This window comes from Cavenderia fasciculata, assembly GCF_000203815.1.
Source record: "Cavenderia fasciculata unplaced genomic scaffold Scf_Dfasci-G-p-12c09.r1-3, whole genome shotgun sequence".
NCBI lineage: Eukaryota > Evosea > Eumycetozoa > Acytosteliales > Cavenderiaceae > Cavenderia > Cavenderia fasciculata.
The window spans coordinates 1,511,500-1,526,468 of NW_004457736.1; the positions used below are offsets into that span (position 1 = coordinate 1,511,500).

Here is a 14,969-nt window from a genome sequence, read left to right on the forward strand (position 1 = left end):
TTGATGTGGTGTTAATATTATTTATTACAACAAACAAACAAAGAATGAATTTCAAAATTGAACTTTTTTGCTAAGCTGATCGAGAGGTTGGAGAGTGCCAGACAGCTGAGCATCGAAAAGAAAAAAAAAAATTCAAAAAAAAAGGATATTTTGTTGTTTCCCTCCCACCACACAGTAACGTTCAACACTCTCAAACAAGACATTGTATTGTGGTTTATGAATGTGTGATATGATGACGAAGAGGATGATATTATGACACATTCGATATATTGACGTCAATTTCGATCTTCTTGAAATTTCCATTTCCCAATTTTTGTTTTTTTTTTTTAAAAACTAATATATTATATTATACCTCTCTCTCCATATTATGTCTACGTCCTAAAAGGGGATAGGATCTATATATCTGTGACACCATATTTATATATCTAAAGAGTGGTCAAAAAGTGGAAAAAGGAAATTGGAAATATATTTTTTTTTGAAAACAAATAATTATTTGTTAAAGTATTTGATTTGATTGATTGGTTTGTTTGTTTGTTTGTTTGTTTGTTTGTTTTGGATATTTTAAATATTATATTATATTTTTGTTTGGATTTATTCTTTTTATTTATTCTTTTTTATTAATTTATTTCTTTGATTTTTTAATTGGTCTACCTCCATCTTTGAATTTCTTTTTCATATTTTCCTTGTTCTCGTTGGTGATGAATTGGTTGGTAGCCTTGTCAACATTGAGAATACCTTCCTCCTTGTTGAGAATACGCTTGACCATCTTGAGACTGTTTTCAGATTCACCTTGGATATTGTTGTCACCGAGACCGGCCAAACGCTTGACACCTCTGGTTGGCAACTTCTTGTCGCCTTCGAGGACTTTGTCGAATTTGCCCATGCTGGCTGTTGAAACCTTGGCAACATTTAGTGTATTTCTAACGTCGTTTTTGATTTGACCACGATTCTCTTTGGAGAAATCCAAACCATTGTTGCTGCCAACCATCGAGCTGGAACGCTTGTGTGATTCGTCGAGATTACGTTGTTCGAGACGTTTGTTCTTGTCGACACGCTCCTTTTTGTCGTCGATAAGTTTTTGGAATGGGTCTTGTTCGGGGTTATTTGGATTGGCGTACATGGCAAAGTTCTCGCCTTCGTCGTTTGCACGTTTGTATCCCCATGAGTGTCTCCATTCCTTGTGTGTCTCGTCCCATACCTTGCTGTCTTTCTTTCTCTTTTTGATGTCCTTGATGGCTGCGAATGCTTCCCATCTAGTCTGTTGTTTGGCTTCTGGAATCTAGAAAATTAAAAAAGTAAAAGAATTAAATAAATAAATATAATGTCAATAAACAAAACAAACAAATACAATGTATAATATATATATATATATATATCTATATATAGTTTATAGTTTAAACATACTGGCTTCATTCTTGGTATTGGGGTAAGTGGTTTGGGTAATAATGCTAAAGCACCAGACTCTACAACTTTACTGTCCAATTGGAACATTCTAGTAATCAACAATTGAACATTATCTCTGCTAATCTTATTTATATATTCTTCTGGGTTTTCACTAGTAAACAAATAAAAGTTTTGAAAGATAGAGATAGAGATAGGATGTGTTAGAGATTTGAATGTTTCAAGATACATAATATATCTTGAGTATGTGTTGTACTATGTTGTTGTTATTATATATTATATATGTTTATATAGTCTCATACTTGTATTCAGCTTTATTTAGAGAAGAGAAATCAAAAGCACAGAGATTACCCAAATCGTATAATAGAGAATCTTCCTTTTCAACCAAATGACTAGAGAACTTATTTTGTGCTAATATATCTGATGCATTGATAACTCCTTCTGGAGCAGTAGTCGACGACGTTGTAGTAGTTGACATTATGTATATGTATATGTAAGTATGTATATGTATATAAGAAGAAAGGGACAATAAAAATAAATAATAAAAAAGTAAATTATTAAAACGATGTCATGTGCGAAATAACGAACGAGTCTCGTACCCCAAAACTTTTTTTGTTTTTTAATGAGGGTGTCACCCGCTCATAGTAAAAACTTTGTATGATGGATGGAAGACCCCTCATTTTGGATTTTTTTAAAAGTTTTTTTTTTTCCTCACAGCACCAAACCAAGCAATCTAAGATGAGTGAAGTATCTCTATCTCTCTCCTCTCTCTACCTATAACTTACCTTCACATAACAAACATACTTTACTTACAAAAGTATACTTCTACATATCACAATCAGTAGATAAGATTATCATCATCATAATTGATAGTCAAAGTATAGTATAGAGTAGTAAATACCAACTAAACCAACCATCACAACTTCACCCATCATCACATTGTAACATACATTACTATTACTACTATTACTATTTTACTATTATATAACCTTCTTCTTCTTCTTCTGTGTTCTTGTATATATAATCATATAGATATTTTTTAAAACAAAAGTAAGTAGAGTTGATTGAGTAAAGAGTGTCAAATGATTGATTGAAATAAACTAACTTCTTCTTCTTCTTCTTCTTCTTCTTCTTCTTCTTCTTCTTCTTCTTCTTCTTCTTCTTCTTCTTTCAATTTATTTGTTTGTTTGTTTGTTTGTTTGATTATTCTAATTTAAAGTGTCACAAACAAACTTTCAAAAGTTGCCAGAAAAGATTCATTTGGTAAAGGAGAATGGAGAGCAACTATTACATAGACTGTACAATACAAGAGTGTTTTTGACATCGGCCAAGACTAGACCATTGTTCTTGTCGGATGAAAAGATTGGACGTGCCATCAAGAATTTGATGGCCAAGTTCCCCGACTTTCCCGAGCTCGACAAGGTGCAGGGTGTGGAGCTGCTGACATCGCGTGCCAAGCAGTATGTCGAGGACTTGGAGCCACACTATGATACATTGGTCGACTGCTGCGACTGGCGTGACGCCTGTTTCTCGCTGCTGCAAGAGATTAGCGGCACGACGGCATCGATCAAGTTTACTAACTCGATCCAGTTGGCTGCCGCATTTATGGACCTCGTCGTACTCTACGTCAAGATCCACGTGCTCATTGGTATGATTGGCGACCGTCGTACAGTGCTCGGCGTGTTTGCTCGTCTCTTTCAACACATCCGATCGGCCGTCGAGCCAAACTACCAACGCACAGTGCGTTGGGTGCACGACTTTTCCGACGCACCCATCAAAAAGTTGCAAGACGAGTTCCGTGCCATCAACGACACCATCGGTCACATCTTGGCATCGGTTGCCGAGTCGTACGCCAAACGCAAATTCATCACACAGTTGCGTCGTGACGGTGCACTCAACCTTATCCTCAAACCAGAGGATATCGCCCGTCCCATCCAAGACCAGTATCGTACCGACCTGGCCTACGGTGCCCGTATGAACCAGTGGATCTTGTTTGGCGCACTCTGCGCACCCGGCACACTCGGCACTCCCTCGGCCATCGAGCTCGTCAAGTTTGCCTTGTCCGAGGGCTTCCACTTGCCCATCTTCAAGGACATCTCGTTCCCCATCCACTCAGAGTTCTCGTCGCTCTTTAAAAACTACAAGAGCAAGACTATCCAGTTGCAAAAGCAACGCAAGGTCATCAAAGAGGCTACCCAAGCCTCGTGCACTGATGCTCCACGCAAACACTATGAAAAACGTATCTATGTGCGTCAAGAGCTCGAAGCCATGTACAACTTGTTCCGTGACCGTCCCTGTCTCTTGGCACCCAAGTTTAACGTCCTCCTCGCCGCTCTCTCGATGGCCAAGGACGAAATCTTTTGGTATTTCCGTCACCATGAATCAACCCCTCCAGAAAAGGTTAAAAAGTATTACAACAAACAAAATGATATTCGTGACAAACGTATTAGTTCTTTATTATATTTTATTGATAAATTAATTGGACTAGTTTATCAAAATAAGCAAAGTAAGAAAAGAAAAAGAAAAGAAAAACAAACAAATATAAATATATATTCTAACCTTACTTTTAATTCTTTTTTTTTAGTAATCCAAAATTATTATGTTGAATATATAATTGGAGCAGATTTATTAGGATTGACCAAGATTTTAACACCACATGTATTGCAGACAGCAGGTACAACAGTGACACAAACCATCAATACAATTGTATCGGAATTGAAACAGATTCAAGGAGGTATGATTGATTACAACTTTTCGGCGTTGCGTGACAATTGGATGAGATTAGAGTATTTGTTGTACAGTAGTTCATGTTCACTCAAGGAATCAGACTCTCAACACATATCTTCACGTCTCAATCTTGTGTTTATCCATTCGCTCAACGTCGACTCTATCGACCAACAATTGGAAGAGTACTCGCAATTGGCCGGTTTGTGGTCGTTCAAGGATGGTTTGTTGACTGCATTTGACCAAGCTATTATGGAGGGTGCTGACCAACCCACACAAGCCATGATCTTCCTCCGTCTGCTCTCTCAATTCCCCAACACCGTGCCAACACAGTTCTTCCCCGAGGAGAAGGAGTTTATCGGCAAGGAGTGTGCCGATCTCGCCAATGGCGCACTCAACAAGATTGCAAACCGCATTGTGCAGATTTTGAGCTCGGCCGTCATCCAGCAGTTCCAAGCCAACGAGAACCAACTGGCCGACGTCAACGCTGCATTCCCACTGCTTCAAAAGCGCAAGGACTGGCGTCCACCCAAGGACTTTGTGACACCGGTCGAGCCAGGCTCCGAGAGTCATTTCAAGGGACGTGCCAATCTCGAGCAGTTGCGTATGTACCAAAAGAATGCATTCCAGTTGTGCACGGCACTCAACGAGTTTATGGAGATTAGTGTACACGACCATGTGTTTGTGCCACGCGAGTTTTTGCGTGAGCGTATGACCGCTACTCTCAAGCAGTATATGCGTCAAACTGCATTGCCCACCTCGCCAGCCGACCCCACCACACTCATCCGTCCATCGTCCTACGAGACACAGTTACACGTATTCCTCGGTGTCTTGCAAATGGTCGAAAACTATGTCGAGATTGATGTTGGTGATTTGATCCGTGAGACTATGCTCACAGAGTTTTACGCCAAGGTGCTTGGCAAGTGCGGACGTATCGACTGGTTCCCAGAAGGTGAAATCGAGTACAGCGACGCTACTCTCCACTCGTTTACCAACTACTACACTGACTTTGTTGCCAAAAAGTTGCATGTTGCTGCTAACCAACCGCTTGGAAACGGTGTAGTCTACTCGCCCGCTCGTCTCGGATACCTCTCCAAGACAGGCTTGCCGTTCCGTGCTGAAGACCATACCGACCTCGTCGAGACAGAAGCCATGGTACGTCTCATCGGGCCATACGGTGTCAAGTTGATCGAACGTGAGCTGCTCCGTACCGTCCTCGGACACGTCACAGCCATCAAGGACATCTTGTCGGCCAATATGGCACAATTGGAGGAATACCAACAGTCATTCTACAAGAGCAAATGGCAAGACGTCCTCAAAAAGTTCAAGACTATCGATTTGGACAACTTTGTCTCGAGATCGATTGCTGTCGGCAATGCATTGCAATTGCGTGCCATGTTGCGTGACGCTATCCGCACCACCTCACAACAAGAAATCCCTTATATTGCCGGCGCGGTCGATACAGCCTTTGCAGAGTACAACAAAAACACATTCATGTTCCCCGAGTTCCTCGGAGTTGACACGATCGCTTTGGACGCTGGTCTCGATGTAGGTGTGGCCGATCAATACCTCAAACTGTTTTTGCGAAAGATTTCAACCGAAGCTGACAAGAAGTTGTGGGAGATGTTACCCATCATGTACGCCGTCTCGTTCCAATCGACCTTTTGGAAAGAAGCTACCTACCGTCCATCACTCGAAGCATACACCAACAATATCAATGTCTTGTCGCGTTGCATAAACGACCTATTGATTGCATTTGGCGCCATCAACAGCACCACTGGCAATGAAGCAGAGATTGTAGTCTCGTTGCAAAAGTTTGTCGAGATTAGTGCCGTCCTCATCATGCGTTTGTTCAGAGGCAAGGTTGAAAAGACACCCAATGATTTGCCATCGGTCGTTGTCTTTTTGGACAAGTTTGTTCAAGACTCTCCTCTCATCTCCAAGGACGTCTTGGAACAATTCCTTCCCTATGCTCTCATCAGAAATATGTATAGAGAAATTTATGAAATCAAAAATTTGGCTAAATCACCTGAAGGTCAAACTGAACAAACCTTCTAAATCAAAAAGAGTAAAGTAAAGTAAAGGTAAAAAATCGCGATATATATACCTTTTTTTTTTTTAAAACAAATACAACTAAAGTAAAGTATTTTGTTCCGTCCTCCCCATCCGCCCATCTATCTCTCTATATAAATATCCCCCAAAAGAAAACAACATAAATCAAAAAATTAAAATTTAAATAAAAATCAAATTGTAATATTAATAAAGATCCCTGGGTAGGAAATCAACAAGTCGTCCAAACAAATTCTTCAAGGATCGGCGACCGTCCCTGTGAAGATGGATCTCTAATGGATAAAGTTAAATTCTAACAATTTTTGACTTTGCAGAAGAAGAATGATAATACTTACTCACTGGTTAGTTCCTATCATATCGTCCTTTCATTCAACATATAAACATTTCTAAAATGACAGGTTTGATCTTCATCATTATAATCATAATATTTTATTTGTGATTAACTAAATATTCTTCTTCTTCTTTATAAAGAACCTCCTATAGAACAATTTTTTTTGAATGGTGAAGGCATTCTAAGCAAGATATCAAGATCATCCTTAGATATGACATATTACTTTATCAAAATGTTGGCATATGGGAGATTGACAATGACCCATTGAGATTCTTTTAAATTCATTATTTATTCGTCTTCGTCATCATCCCAGCCTAACTCATCCATAATTGATGTAACCTTTCCAAAAAATATTGGTTTTTTTGATGTTGTTGTTAGGGGTGGTTTCGTTGGTATCGTTGTTGTTGTTGTTGTTGGATTGGTTTGTTTTGTTGTTGCCTTAGGTTTGGCGGATGGGGTTTCTTTGTTTTTAGGTATTGTAGTTGTTGTAGTTTTCGTGGCGTTGGTGATGGTTGCAGGAGTAATTGAAAATGATATTTTCGTAATATTTTCTTTTTCTTTTTCAATGTTTTGTTTTAATTTGTTTGTTTCTTTTTCTTTTTCTTGTTCTTTTTCCTTTTCTTTTTCCTTTTCTTTTTCCTTTATATTTTGTTTTAATTTGTTTGTTGTATTTGTTATAGTTTTAATTTCTTCTTGTTCTTTTTGTTTTTTGATTTTAGAATTATTATTTCCTTTTCTTTTAATTTTAATAAAATAGTTTGGATCATTGTTATTCTTTTTCTTTTTTTTCTTGTTCTTTTTACTATTAACATTGATATTTTCATCCTGTTGAGAAGAATTCTTTTCTTTTGGAATAATCTTTAGATTATTTCTTTTACTTGATTCCAATCTTGATAATCTTAAATCATTTAAATGATTTAATTTTGTACTTGAAAAATCAATTGGAAATGATGGTTGTTCATCTGAAGAATTACCATCCAAATTATTATTATTATTATTAACTGGTAATTCAAATTCTTGATCCAATTCGATAAAAATATCCTTTTCCTCTTTGTTTTGATTATTATTCCAATTCCAAGTAGGATGATTATAAATTTCATCAATCTTATTTTGATTATTATTATTTTGATTTAATTTTTCAATGATTTTAGAGTATAAAGGTATAAGATGTTGTTTACAGAATACATCCTTTTTTAAAACATATTTTTTACATTGTTTCATTGATTTTGAGGAGCATCCTTTACATCTTCCATATTCAACATTGTCAACATTCTTGTGATATTTACAATATTTCAAAGATAAAGATGAAGATGGGGACAAAGATGAAGATGAAGAGGATTGTTGTTCTTTTTTTGATTTACATCTTTTTCCAAAGCCATGATGATGATTATCATTATACTTTACAAATTGACAACGATCTTGATCAGTTGGTACAGTACCAGGTTTGACCCATTTCAATTTCTTTTGTTTTGTAGTAGTATCATAGTTATTATTCTCTTGTTGTTGTTGTTGATCAATTCTATCAGCTCTTCTTTTAGCTACTGATTGTACAAATGATTCATTTCTTTTACTTTGTTTATCTGTAAATATCGTTGTTGATGATGTATCTCTATCATCCTTACTATTATAACCATCTACATTATTACTATTATTATCATCTCCACCTCTTTTTCTTTTAAACATGTTATGATGTTGATGAGTCGATATACATTCTTTTTATCATAATAATAATAATTATAATAAAAAATAATAAATAAAAATACTAATCTGAGTGGTGTGAAGATCAGATGTTTGAGCTCAATAATTTATTTTTAATTTATTTTTTGTTTGTTTGTGTCATACACATAGAGATAGATAATAATAATAATAATGACAGAGAATAGATATAAATTAAATGTTATAGATAATAAGATACAATTAGTTCAATTGTATATTGATGGATTTGATGAATTAGAGACAAGAGACAAGATATTAATGTATCATCTTTATCGTGCTGCATTGGCTGGTAGAGATATTGCATACGATCAATCTCATCCACAATGTCTTGCACTTAGAAACTTGGTAGAAGATATCATAGAGGTTTCGGACAAGACACCAAGTGTAAAACAAAAGTTTGAAAAGGAATTAGAGTGTATTCAAACATACCTCTATTACACTTGGATTGGTAATGGTCCATATGATCAATACACAAGTGCAAAGATTACATTGTCTAAAGAAGTGTGTCCAAAAGATAGATTAGTTGAAATAATCAGTGCTCTTGGTCAGGGATTCAATTTACAAGGTAAAAAAGATGCTTTAGAATTGGTGACAAGTTTGGAGACACTATTGTACGATCCAAATGACAGAAAGATATTGACCGAGAAGAGTCCTGGAGAAGATTGGATTAAAGAGAGTGCTGTCAACTTTTACGATCAGTCATTGACGTTGGAACAAGTCAAAGGGTTTGTTGGCACGGATAATGACAAGTACCAACTCAACTCGACTGTTGTCAAACGTGCCGATGGATCGTTGGACGTAGAAGTTTGGAGAGCTGGATCGAGTGACTTGGGAATTGGTCCAGGTCGTTATGCCAACGAGCTCACCAATGTCATTTACCATTTGGAAAAGGCTGTCAAATATGCAGAGAGCGCTGAACAACAGAAAACTATTCAGTTGTTGATCAGATACTTGCAGACTGGTGAAGCAGAAGATTTCAGACAATACAATATACATTGGGTCGGTGACAATAGTGTCGTCGACTTTATTTTGGGATTCATCGAGGTGTACACCGATCCAATGGGACTGCGTGCACAGTATGAAGGATCGGTCTATTGGAAGCACCAAAAGCTGACGGCTAGTATCAGCAAGATTGGAGACAATGCCCACTACTTTGAACAGCGTATGCCATGGGACGAAAAGTACAAAAAGAAAGATATCAAACCGATCTCTCTCAATGTGGTCATGGTGGTGGCTGGAGTTGGTGGTATGGGACCTGGTTGTATTCTCGGTGTCAACTTGCCAAACGAAGAGAGTATTCGTGAACAACATGGATCGAAAAGTATAGTACTCCAAAACAACGCACAGGCGTCTGATGAAGGATTGGGAGAGTCAATGACGGCCGAGTTTTGCTGGGATCAGCAAGAGATTGACATGGAGAAGCAGTACGGGACATTTGCCGACAACCTCGCCACTGCCTTGCACGAGGCACTCGGCCATGCATCCGGTCTCTGTGTCGTCCCCGATCCCAGCGCATGCTTGCCGGGCTACTATAGCACGCTCGAGGAAGCTCGTGCCGACTTGGTCGCACTCTGGCACATCTACGACCCCAAGTTGGTCGAGTTGGGTATCGTCGACAGCGACGAGATTGGCAAGACACTGTACCGCCAACAAATCAGAACCGTGCTCGTACAATTACGCAAGATCGACGGTGACAAGCTCGAAGAGGATCACATGAAAAACAGACAGCTCATTGCCAACTATATCATTCAAAACTCCAAGTCTGTCGAAAAGAGAGAGCGTGATGGCAAGACCTACTATGTCATTGTCGACTATAAAGAGGCACACCGTCAAGTCGGTATTCTCTTGTCAGAGATTATGCGTATCAAGGCCGAAGGTGATCTCCCAGCAGCTCAGAAACTAGTCGATACCTATGCTCTCTACGTCGACAAACAACTCCGAGACCAAGTCAAACATAGAATCAAAACATTGGGTGTTGCAGCCTACGCTTCACTCGTCATGCCAACCCTTATCCCCGTCACCACCAACGGTGATGAAATACAAACAATCAATGTTGAATATCAAAAGGATTTCAAAAAACAAATGTTTGATTTTAAATATTTATCTTTACAAAAATAATTAATAATAATAAAAATGGAAAGGAAAAAAAAGAATAGATAGAGATAGATAGATAGAGATCCGACTATCCCAAATCAAAATCAAGATGAAGTGAAAGGTTAGATTTCCCGCATAGATGGCATCTATCCATGGATTCAATACAATGCGGATTATCATAATCAAACATCTCTTAATTCAAAAAGTCACCAATCAAATCACACAATTTCATCTCATCGGGTTCAAAACAGAGTGTTTTAAAAAAAGCAACCCCATTCCATCTGAAATATCTCGTGGTGGAATCACCTGTGTTTGTCTTTTTTATCTGTTCACTAGTGTTTCAATTTGTGTGTGAAACCAAGTTGATTGATCGATAAGGATTCACAAGTGTTTAAAGAGAGAGACAAGAAACAAACTTCATTCATTCATTCATTCTTACAGGTATAAACATAGAAAGACACATATAATTCAAAAAGATGATGAAACAATCATCATCAACATTCACAATCCTTATACTATTGTGTTGTTGTTCATTCCATTTTATAGATCAAGTAACATCTCAGTTGGTATTACCACAATCAGAATGTATGTTTTGTTACAATACAATTGTTGTTGTATTTCCGATCGCGATCGATCGATTGATCGATTGATTGATCACCCACACATTGCATTGTGTACTAATACAATTATTTTCATTTTTTTATTCAAATAATTTGATGAAACCATTGTTATTATTATTATTATTATAGTAACATCTGCAATCTTTATGATTAGACAATATGGATTGAAAATACAAGAGAATCAAGCAGCTATATGTGGTGGAGCTACTAGCAACTATACTTTCTTTTGTACCAATTCAACTAACGGATATCATATTACTAAAATGTATTTATTATCAGTCACTCCTCTTAATCTAACTACATATATGTTAATGTTTTTTTTTAATTTTAGTGATGTTAAAGGAGACACATTTACGACTGGTTTAGGTGTACCCGATCCAACATTCATTTCTTACAATCTGCCAGAGTTGACAGAGTTTAGAACCTTTACAATTCAAGTTAAAAACACTTCCTTTGTATTTGCCAAACTTATTCAAAATCTTTCAAAACTTGAAACTTTAATGTATGTAGAGAGCAGAGCGGACAAACAAACAAGAATAATAATAATAATAATTTTAAAATATATTAATTTTTTATTTATTTATTTATTTATTTATTTATTTATTTTTAGAGCTGAAGTTGAAGCTACATTTGTTGTAATACCTTATGGATTCCCAAATCCACAACAATATCCTAATCTCAAACATTTTGAATATTGGTGTAATTCACCAAATAATCCAATCGATCTCAACCTATTTCTCGCGTCAACATCGATTGTTGAAAAAATTCAATTGACATGTACTGGGTTTAACTTTAAAATCGATGAATCTATTTATCTTCCAAACCTCAAATATTTTGGATTATATACTAGAGATGTTAATTCAACAACAATCACTATATCCGAATCATCATTCCCTGCTTTAAAAGCTTAGTATGTCTCAAACAAAAAAAAAGAAAATAGAAAATAGAAAATAGAAAATAGAAAATAGAAAATAGAAAGTTTGATACTAACAAACTAACATTATGAACACAATAGCAATATATCCATCGCCGCTCCAACATTCCTTATAAATCATAGACATACAAATTGTCCCAATGTGTAAGCACCACCATCGCAATTATTATTATTATTATTATCAAGAAGAATTAATTAATATTAATATTAATATAAATATATTTATAAAACATATATAGTACAATACTTAGTAGATTTGTAGATATTAAATTTTCAAATCCAAACCCTAAAACAATTGAAAATTTGTAAGTACTTTTTATGATTATCTAAAGTAATTGAATGATTCATCTAATTTAATATTATTATTTTTTTTCTAAAAAAAAACAATAGAGATCTTATGCAACATAATATTACATTGATTGATGGATCTATAACAGATTATACAAATCTTAAAACTTTGTAAGTGGCCCACACTATAGTGGATTGTGATCATGATAAATATATTTATTTATACATTGTATTAACTTTTTTAATTTATTTTTTATATTACATTATATTTATTGTAGAAGGTTAGGGGAATATAATTTTAAAGGACCATTCCCATTTACAAGTTATCCATCACAATTGACAAGTATTATTTTGCAGCAAAATATTCCAATTTCTGTCATCCCAAATATTACACTCCCACCTTTATTAGATTCTTTGTATGTTTCAAAACAAAGTTGTCTAAAATTTGAATTAGCTCATTAATTAATCAATTATTTATTTATTTAGTACATCATCTTTTGATAATGCCAAAGGTCAAGTCCCTTGGAACTTATTTTCATCAAAAAAGAAATTATATTTGGATTTATCATATAATCCATTATTGACTGGTAGTGTCTCGCCTGATATGTGCAGTGTCGATCTATCATTGAATATATTAAATTCTGGAATCACCACACTTCCAGAATGTCTCTATTGTTATTTATCGGATCCCAAAGTTATTAAAACTACCATTACCCCTCCACCTAATTTCAATTGTAGTATGTATACAATACAGACAACCAAAAAAACAACAAGGGGAATGAAAATGAATAATTAATAATTTATTAATTTAATTTTTAATTAATTTAGATTTTACAATTGATTCATTGGATATTTATACAAAGTTTGGAAAAGCATTAATTAGTGGTACCAATTTAGGATATGGTGAAAAGAACTTTACAAGATATTCAATCAAACGAATCGTACCAAACTCATTGATAGAATTTACAACAGACTATCTAAGTGGACCAAAGAAAACTATGGTCATCAAGTTAAGTGACTACTACTCTTACACTTTTCCATTACAAGTGATTGAGATTGCCATTACCATGGCAGACACTCAATCAACATTGGTAGAGGGTGGTGCATTACTAAACATCACATTTGAATATTTTAATAGTGCAGTTGTCCATACTGTCATGGTTGACAATACAATCCCTTGTCAAATCGTATCAATGCAAACTAAATATTTACTTTGTCAAACCTTTGATTATATTCCATGGAATGATAAAAATATTACTGTATCAAATCAATATTATTCTACAAGTTCAATGTTTACATTTTCTTCTCCAGGTACGATATAAAACAAATCAAACAAAAAAACAAAAAAAACAGACCAAATATTAATTAATTTAATTTTTATTTAATTTAGTTTATCCAAGTATAACAGCAATTAATATATCAAATGATTATAAGAATTTAACTATTTATGGTGAATTTGGAGAGATGGGACAATTAAATGCAACGGTTAGAATTAATAATACATTGGATTGTAATATCACCTCTAGTACAAGAGAAATGATCAATTGCTCGCTTGTAGATACTCCATCATTGGGATTAGCAAATATTAATGTTTCACTTGACAATCTAACCTTTTATGCTGATTCTTTATTGTATTTCCCTGTCATTCCAACAACTACAACACCACCTTCTGTACCACAAACCAAAGAACAATGTGAAGAATCAACAAGTAAATGTTTTGGTCATGGTATTTGTCAAGATAATGGTCAATGTCAATGTAACCCTAATTATAATCAATTTGATAATTGTTTAACTAAATGTAAGTCAAAAAATAGATCTAATTAATTAAATAATTAAAGAAATAATAATATTAATTTTATTTTCTATTTCTATTTTTAGTTATAAATACAACAATTAAAAATACATCACGACAACCAATTATTGAATATAATTTAACAAGATTAAATGGTGATGATGAATTGGTGTCATACGGAGCATTTAAATTTGGATTGGTATCTATTCAAGAATTAAATTTTGATAATAGTGTATTGAGAGAATTAAAGTTACAAGAAGACCAGTGGACATCAGACTCTTCATCATCATCATATACCTATACGACGACGACAAATAGTTCAGTTTCTGGATTTGGTAATACAACCATTATAGCCAACACAACATTTTCACAACAACCATCAACCGATTCCAATTACTTGGGTAACCATTCCCTATTATTGAATCCATCGTCGACTAAATTATCAGTGTCTATCATTGATTGGCCATACCTATCACCAATGTCAACCCTTCAAATTATTTATCAACAATTATCGTCGTCAGAGGAACAATCACCATCACAAACAATAGATCGTGGATGTGACAAGGTAACTGTATCATTGACAAAGACTGATGAGTTTGGTGTATCAGTTCAATACGTCCAAGTAGTCAATCAAAGAGCACAATTCAATGGTAGATTCATTGATTATTCAATATCCAATGGTTTGGAAACTTATTCAAGAGTTGTTCAACAACAGGATGGCGGCAGCGGTAGCAGTGGCAACTCGATATTTTCACTAGCAGTCAAACTACCACATTGTCAGCTATGCCAGACCAGTTTTGATTTCACTCCTTTGGAAATCGATCAAGTTTCATGTGGCAGTGAGACATCGTCGGTTGCATGGAAAGCTGGAGTTGGTGTTGCTGTGCCCGTTGCAGCCATCTTGGTTGGAGCTGCTGGTTTCTTTGGAAGAAAACACATCCAACGCAAACTAGCTAATACAAGATCAAAATCAATTGAACTAAATTAAAATAACTAGTT

General features: G+C 35.4%; 5 protein-coding genes across 5 annotated transcripts; 3 read left to right on the forward strand and 2 right to left on the reverse strand.

The window, feature by feature from the left end:
* Positions 1-622: 622 nt before the first annotated feature.
* rrs1 (ribosome biogenesis regulatory protein) lies at positions 623-1,879 on the reverse strand (the record flags this gene model as incomplete). The annotated part of the gene is made up of 3 exons (XM_004362152.1): positions 623-1,279; positions 1,405-1,555; positions 1,704-1,879. The coding sequence occupies 3 exons, from the start codon at positions 1,877-1,879 to the stop codon at positions 623-625; spliced, it is 984 nt and encodes a 327-aa protein (XP_004362209.1).
* Positions 1,880-1,966: 87 nt separating this feature from the next.
* On the forward strand, positions 1,967-6,183 carry napA (component of SCAR regulatory complex; the record flags this gene model as incomplete). Its single annotated transcript, XM_004362153.1, has 3 exons — positions 1,967-1,973; positions 2,621-3,907; positions 3,986-6,183. The coding sequence occupies 3 exons, from the start codon at positions 1,967-1,969 to the stop codon at positions 6,181-6,183; spliced, it is 3,492 nt and encodes a 1,163-aa protein (XP_004362210.1).
* A 631-nt stretch (positions 6,184-6,814) lies between these two features.
* On the reverse strand, positions 6,815-8,209 carry DFA_06510 (uncharacterized protein; the record flags this gene model as incomplete). Its single annotated transcript, XM_004362154.1, has 1 exon — positions 6,815-8,209. One exon carries the CDS (start codon positions 8,207-8,209, stop codon positions 6,815-6,817), a length of 1,395 nt encoding a protein of 464 aa, XP_004362211.1.
* Positions 8,210-8,395: 186 nt separating this feature from the next.
* Positions 8,396-10,360, forward strand: dpp3-2 (dipeptidyl-peptidase III; the record flags this gene model as incomplete). The annotated part of the gene is made up of 1 exon (XM_004362155.1): positions 8,396-10,360. One exon carries the CDS (start codon positions 8,396-8,398, stop codon positions 10,358-10,360), a length of 1,965 nt encoding a protein of 654 aa, XP_004362212.1.
* A 452-nt stretch (positions 10,361-10,812) lies between these two features.
* Positions 10,813-14,958, forward strand: DFA_06512 (uncharacterized protein; the record flags this gene model as incomplete). The annotated part of the gene is made up of 11 exons (XM_004362156.1): positions 10,813-10,921; positions 11,086-11,221; positions 11,288-11,458; positions 11,567-11,866; positions 12,130-12,195; positions 12,281-12,349; positions 12,457-12,594; positions 12,665-12,915; positions 13,007-13,489; positions 13,569-13,976; positions 14,057-14,958. 11 exons carry the CDS (start codon positions 10,813-10,815, stop codon positions 14,956-14,958), a joined length of 3,033 nt encoding a protein of 1,010 aa, XP_004362213.1.
* Between the last annotated feature and the right edge of the window lie 11 nt (positions 14,959-14,969).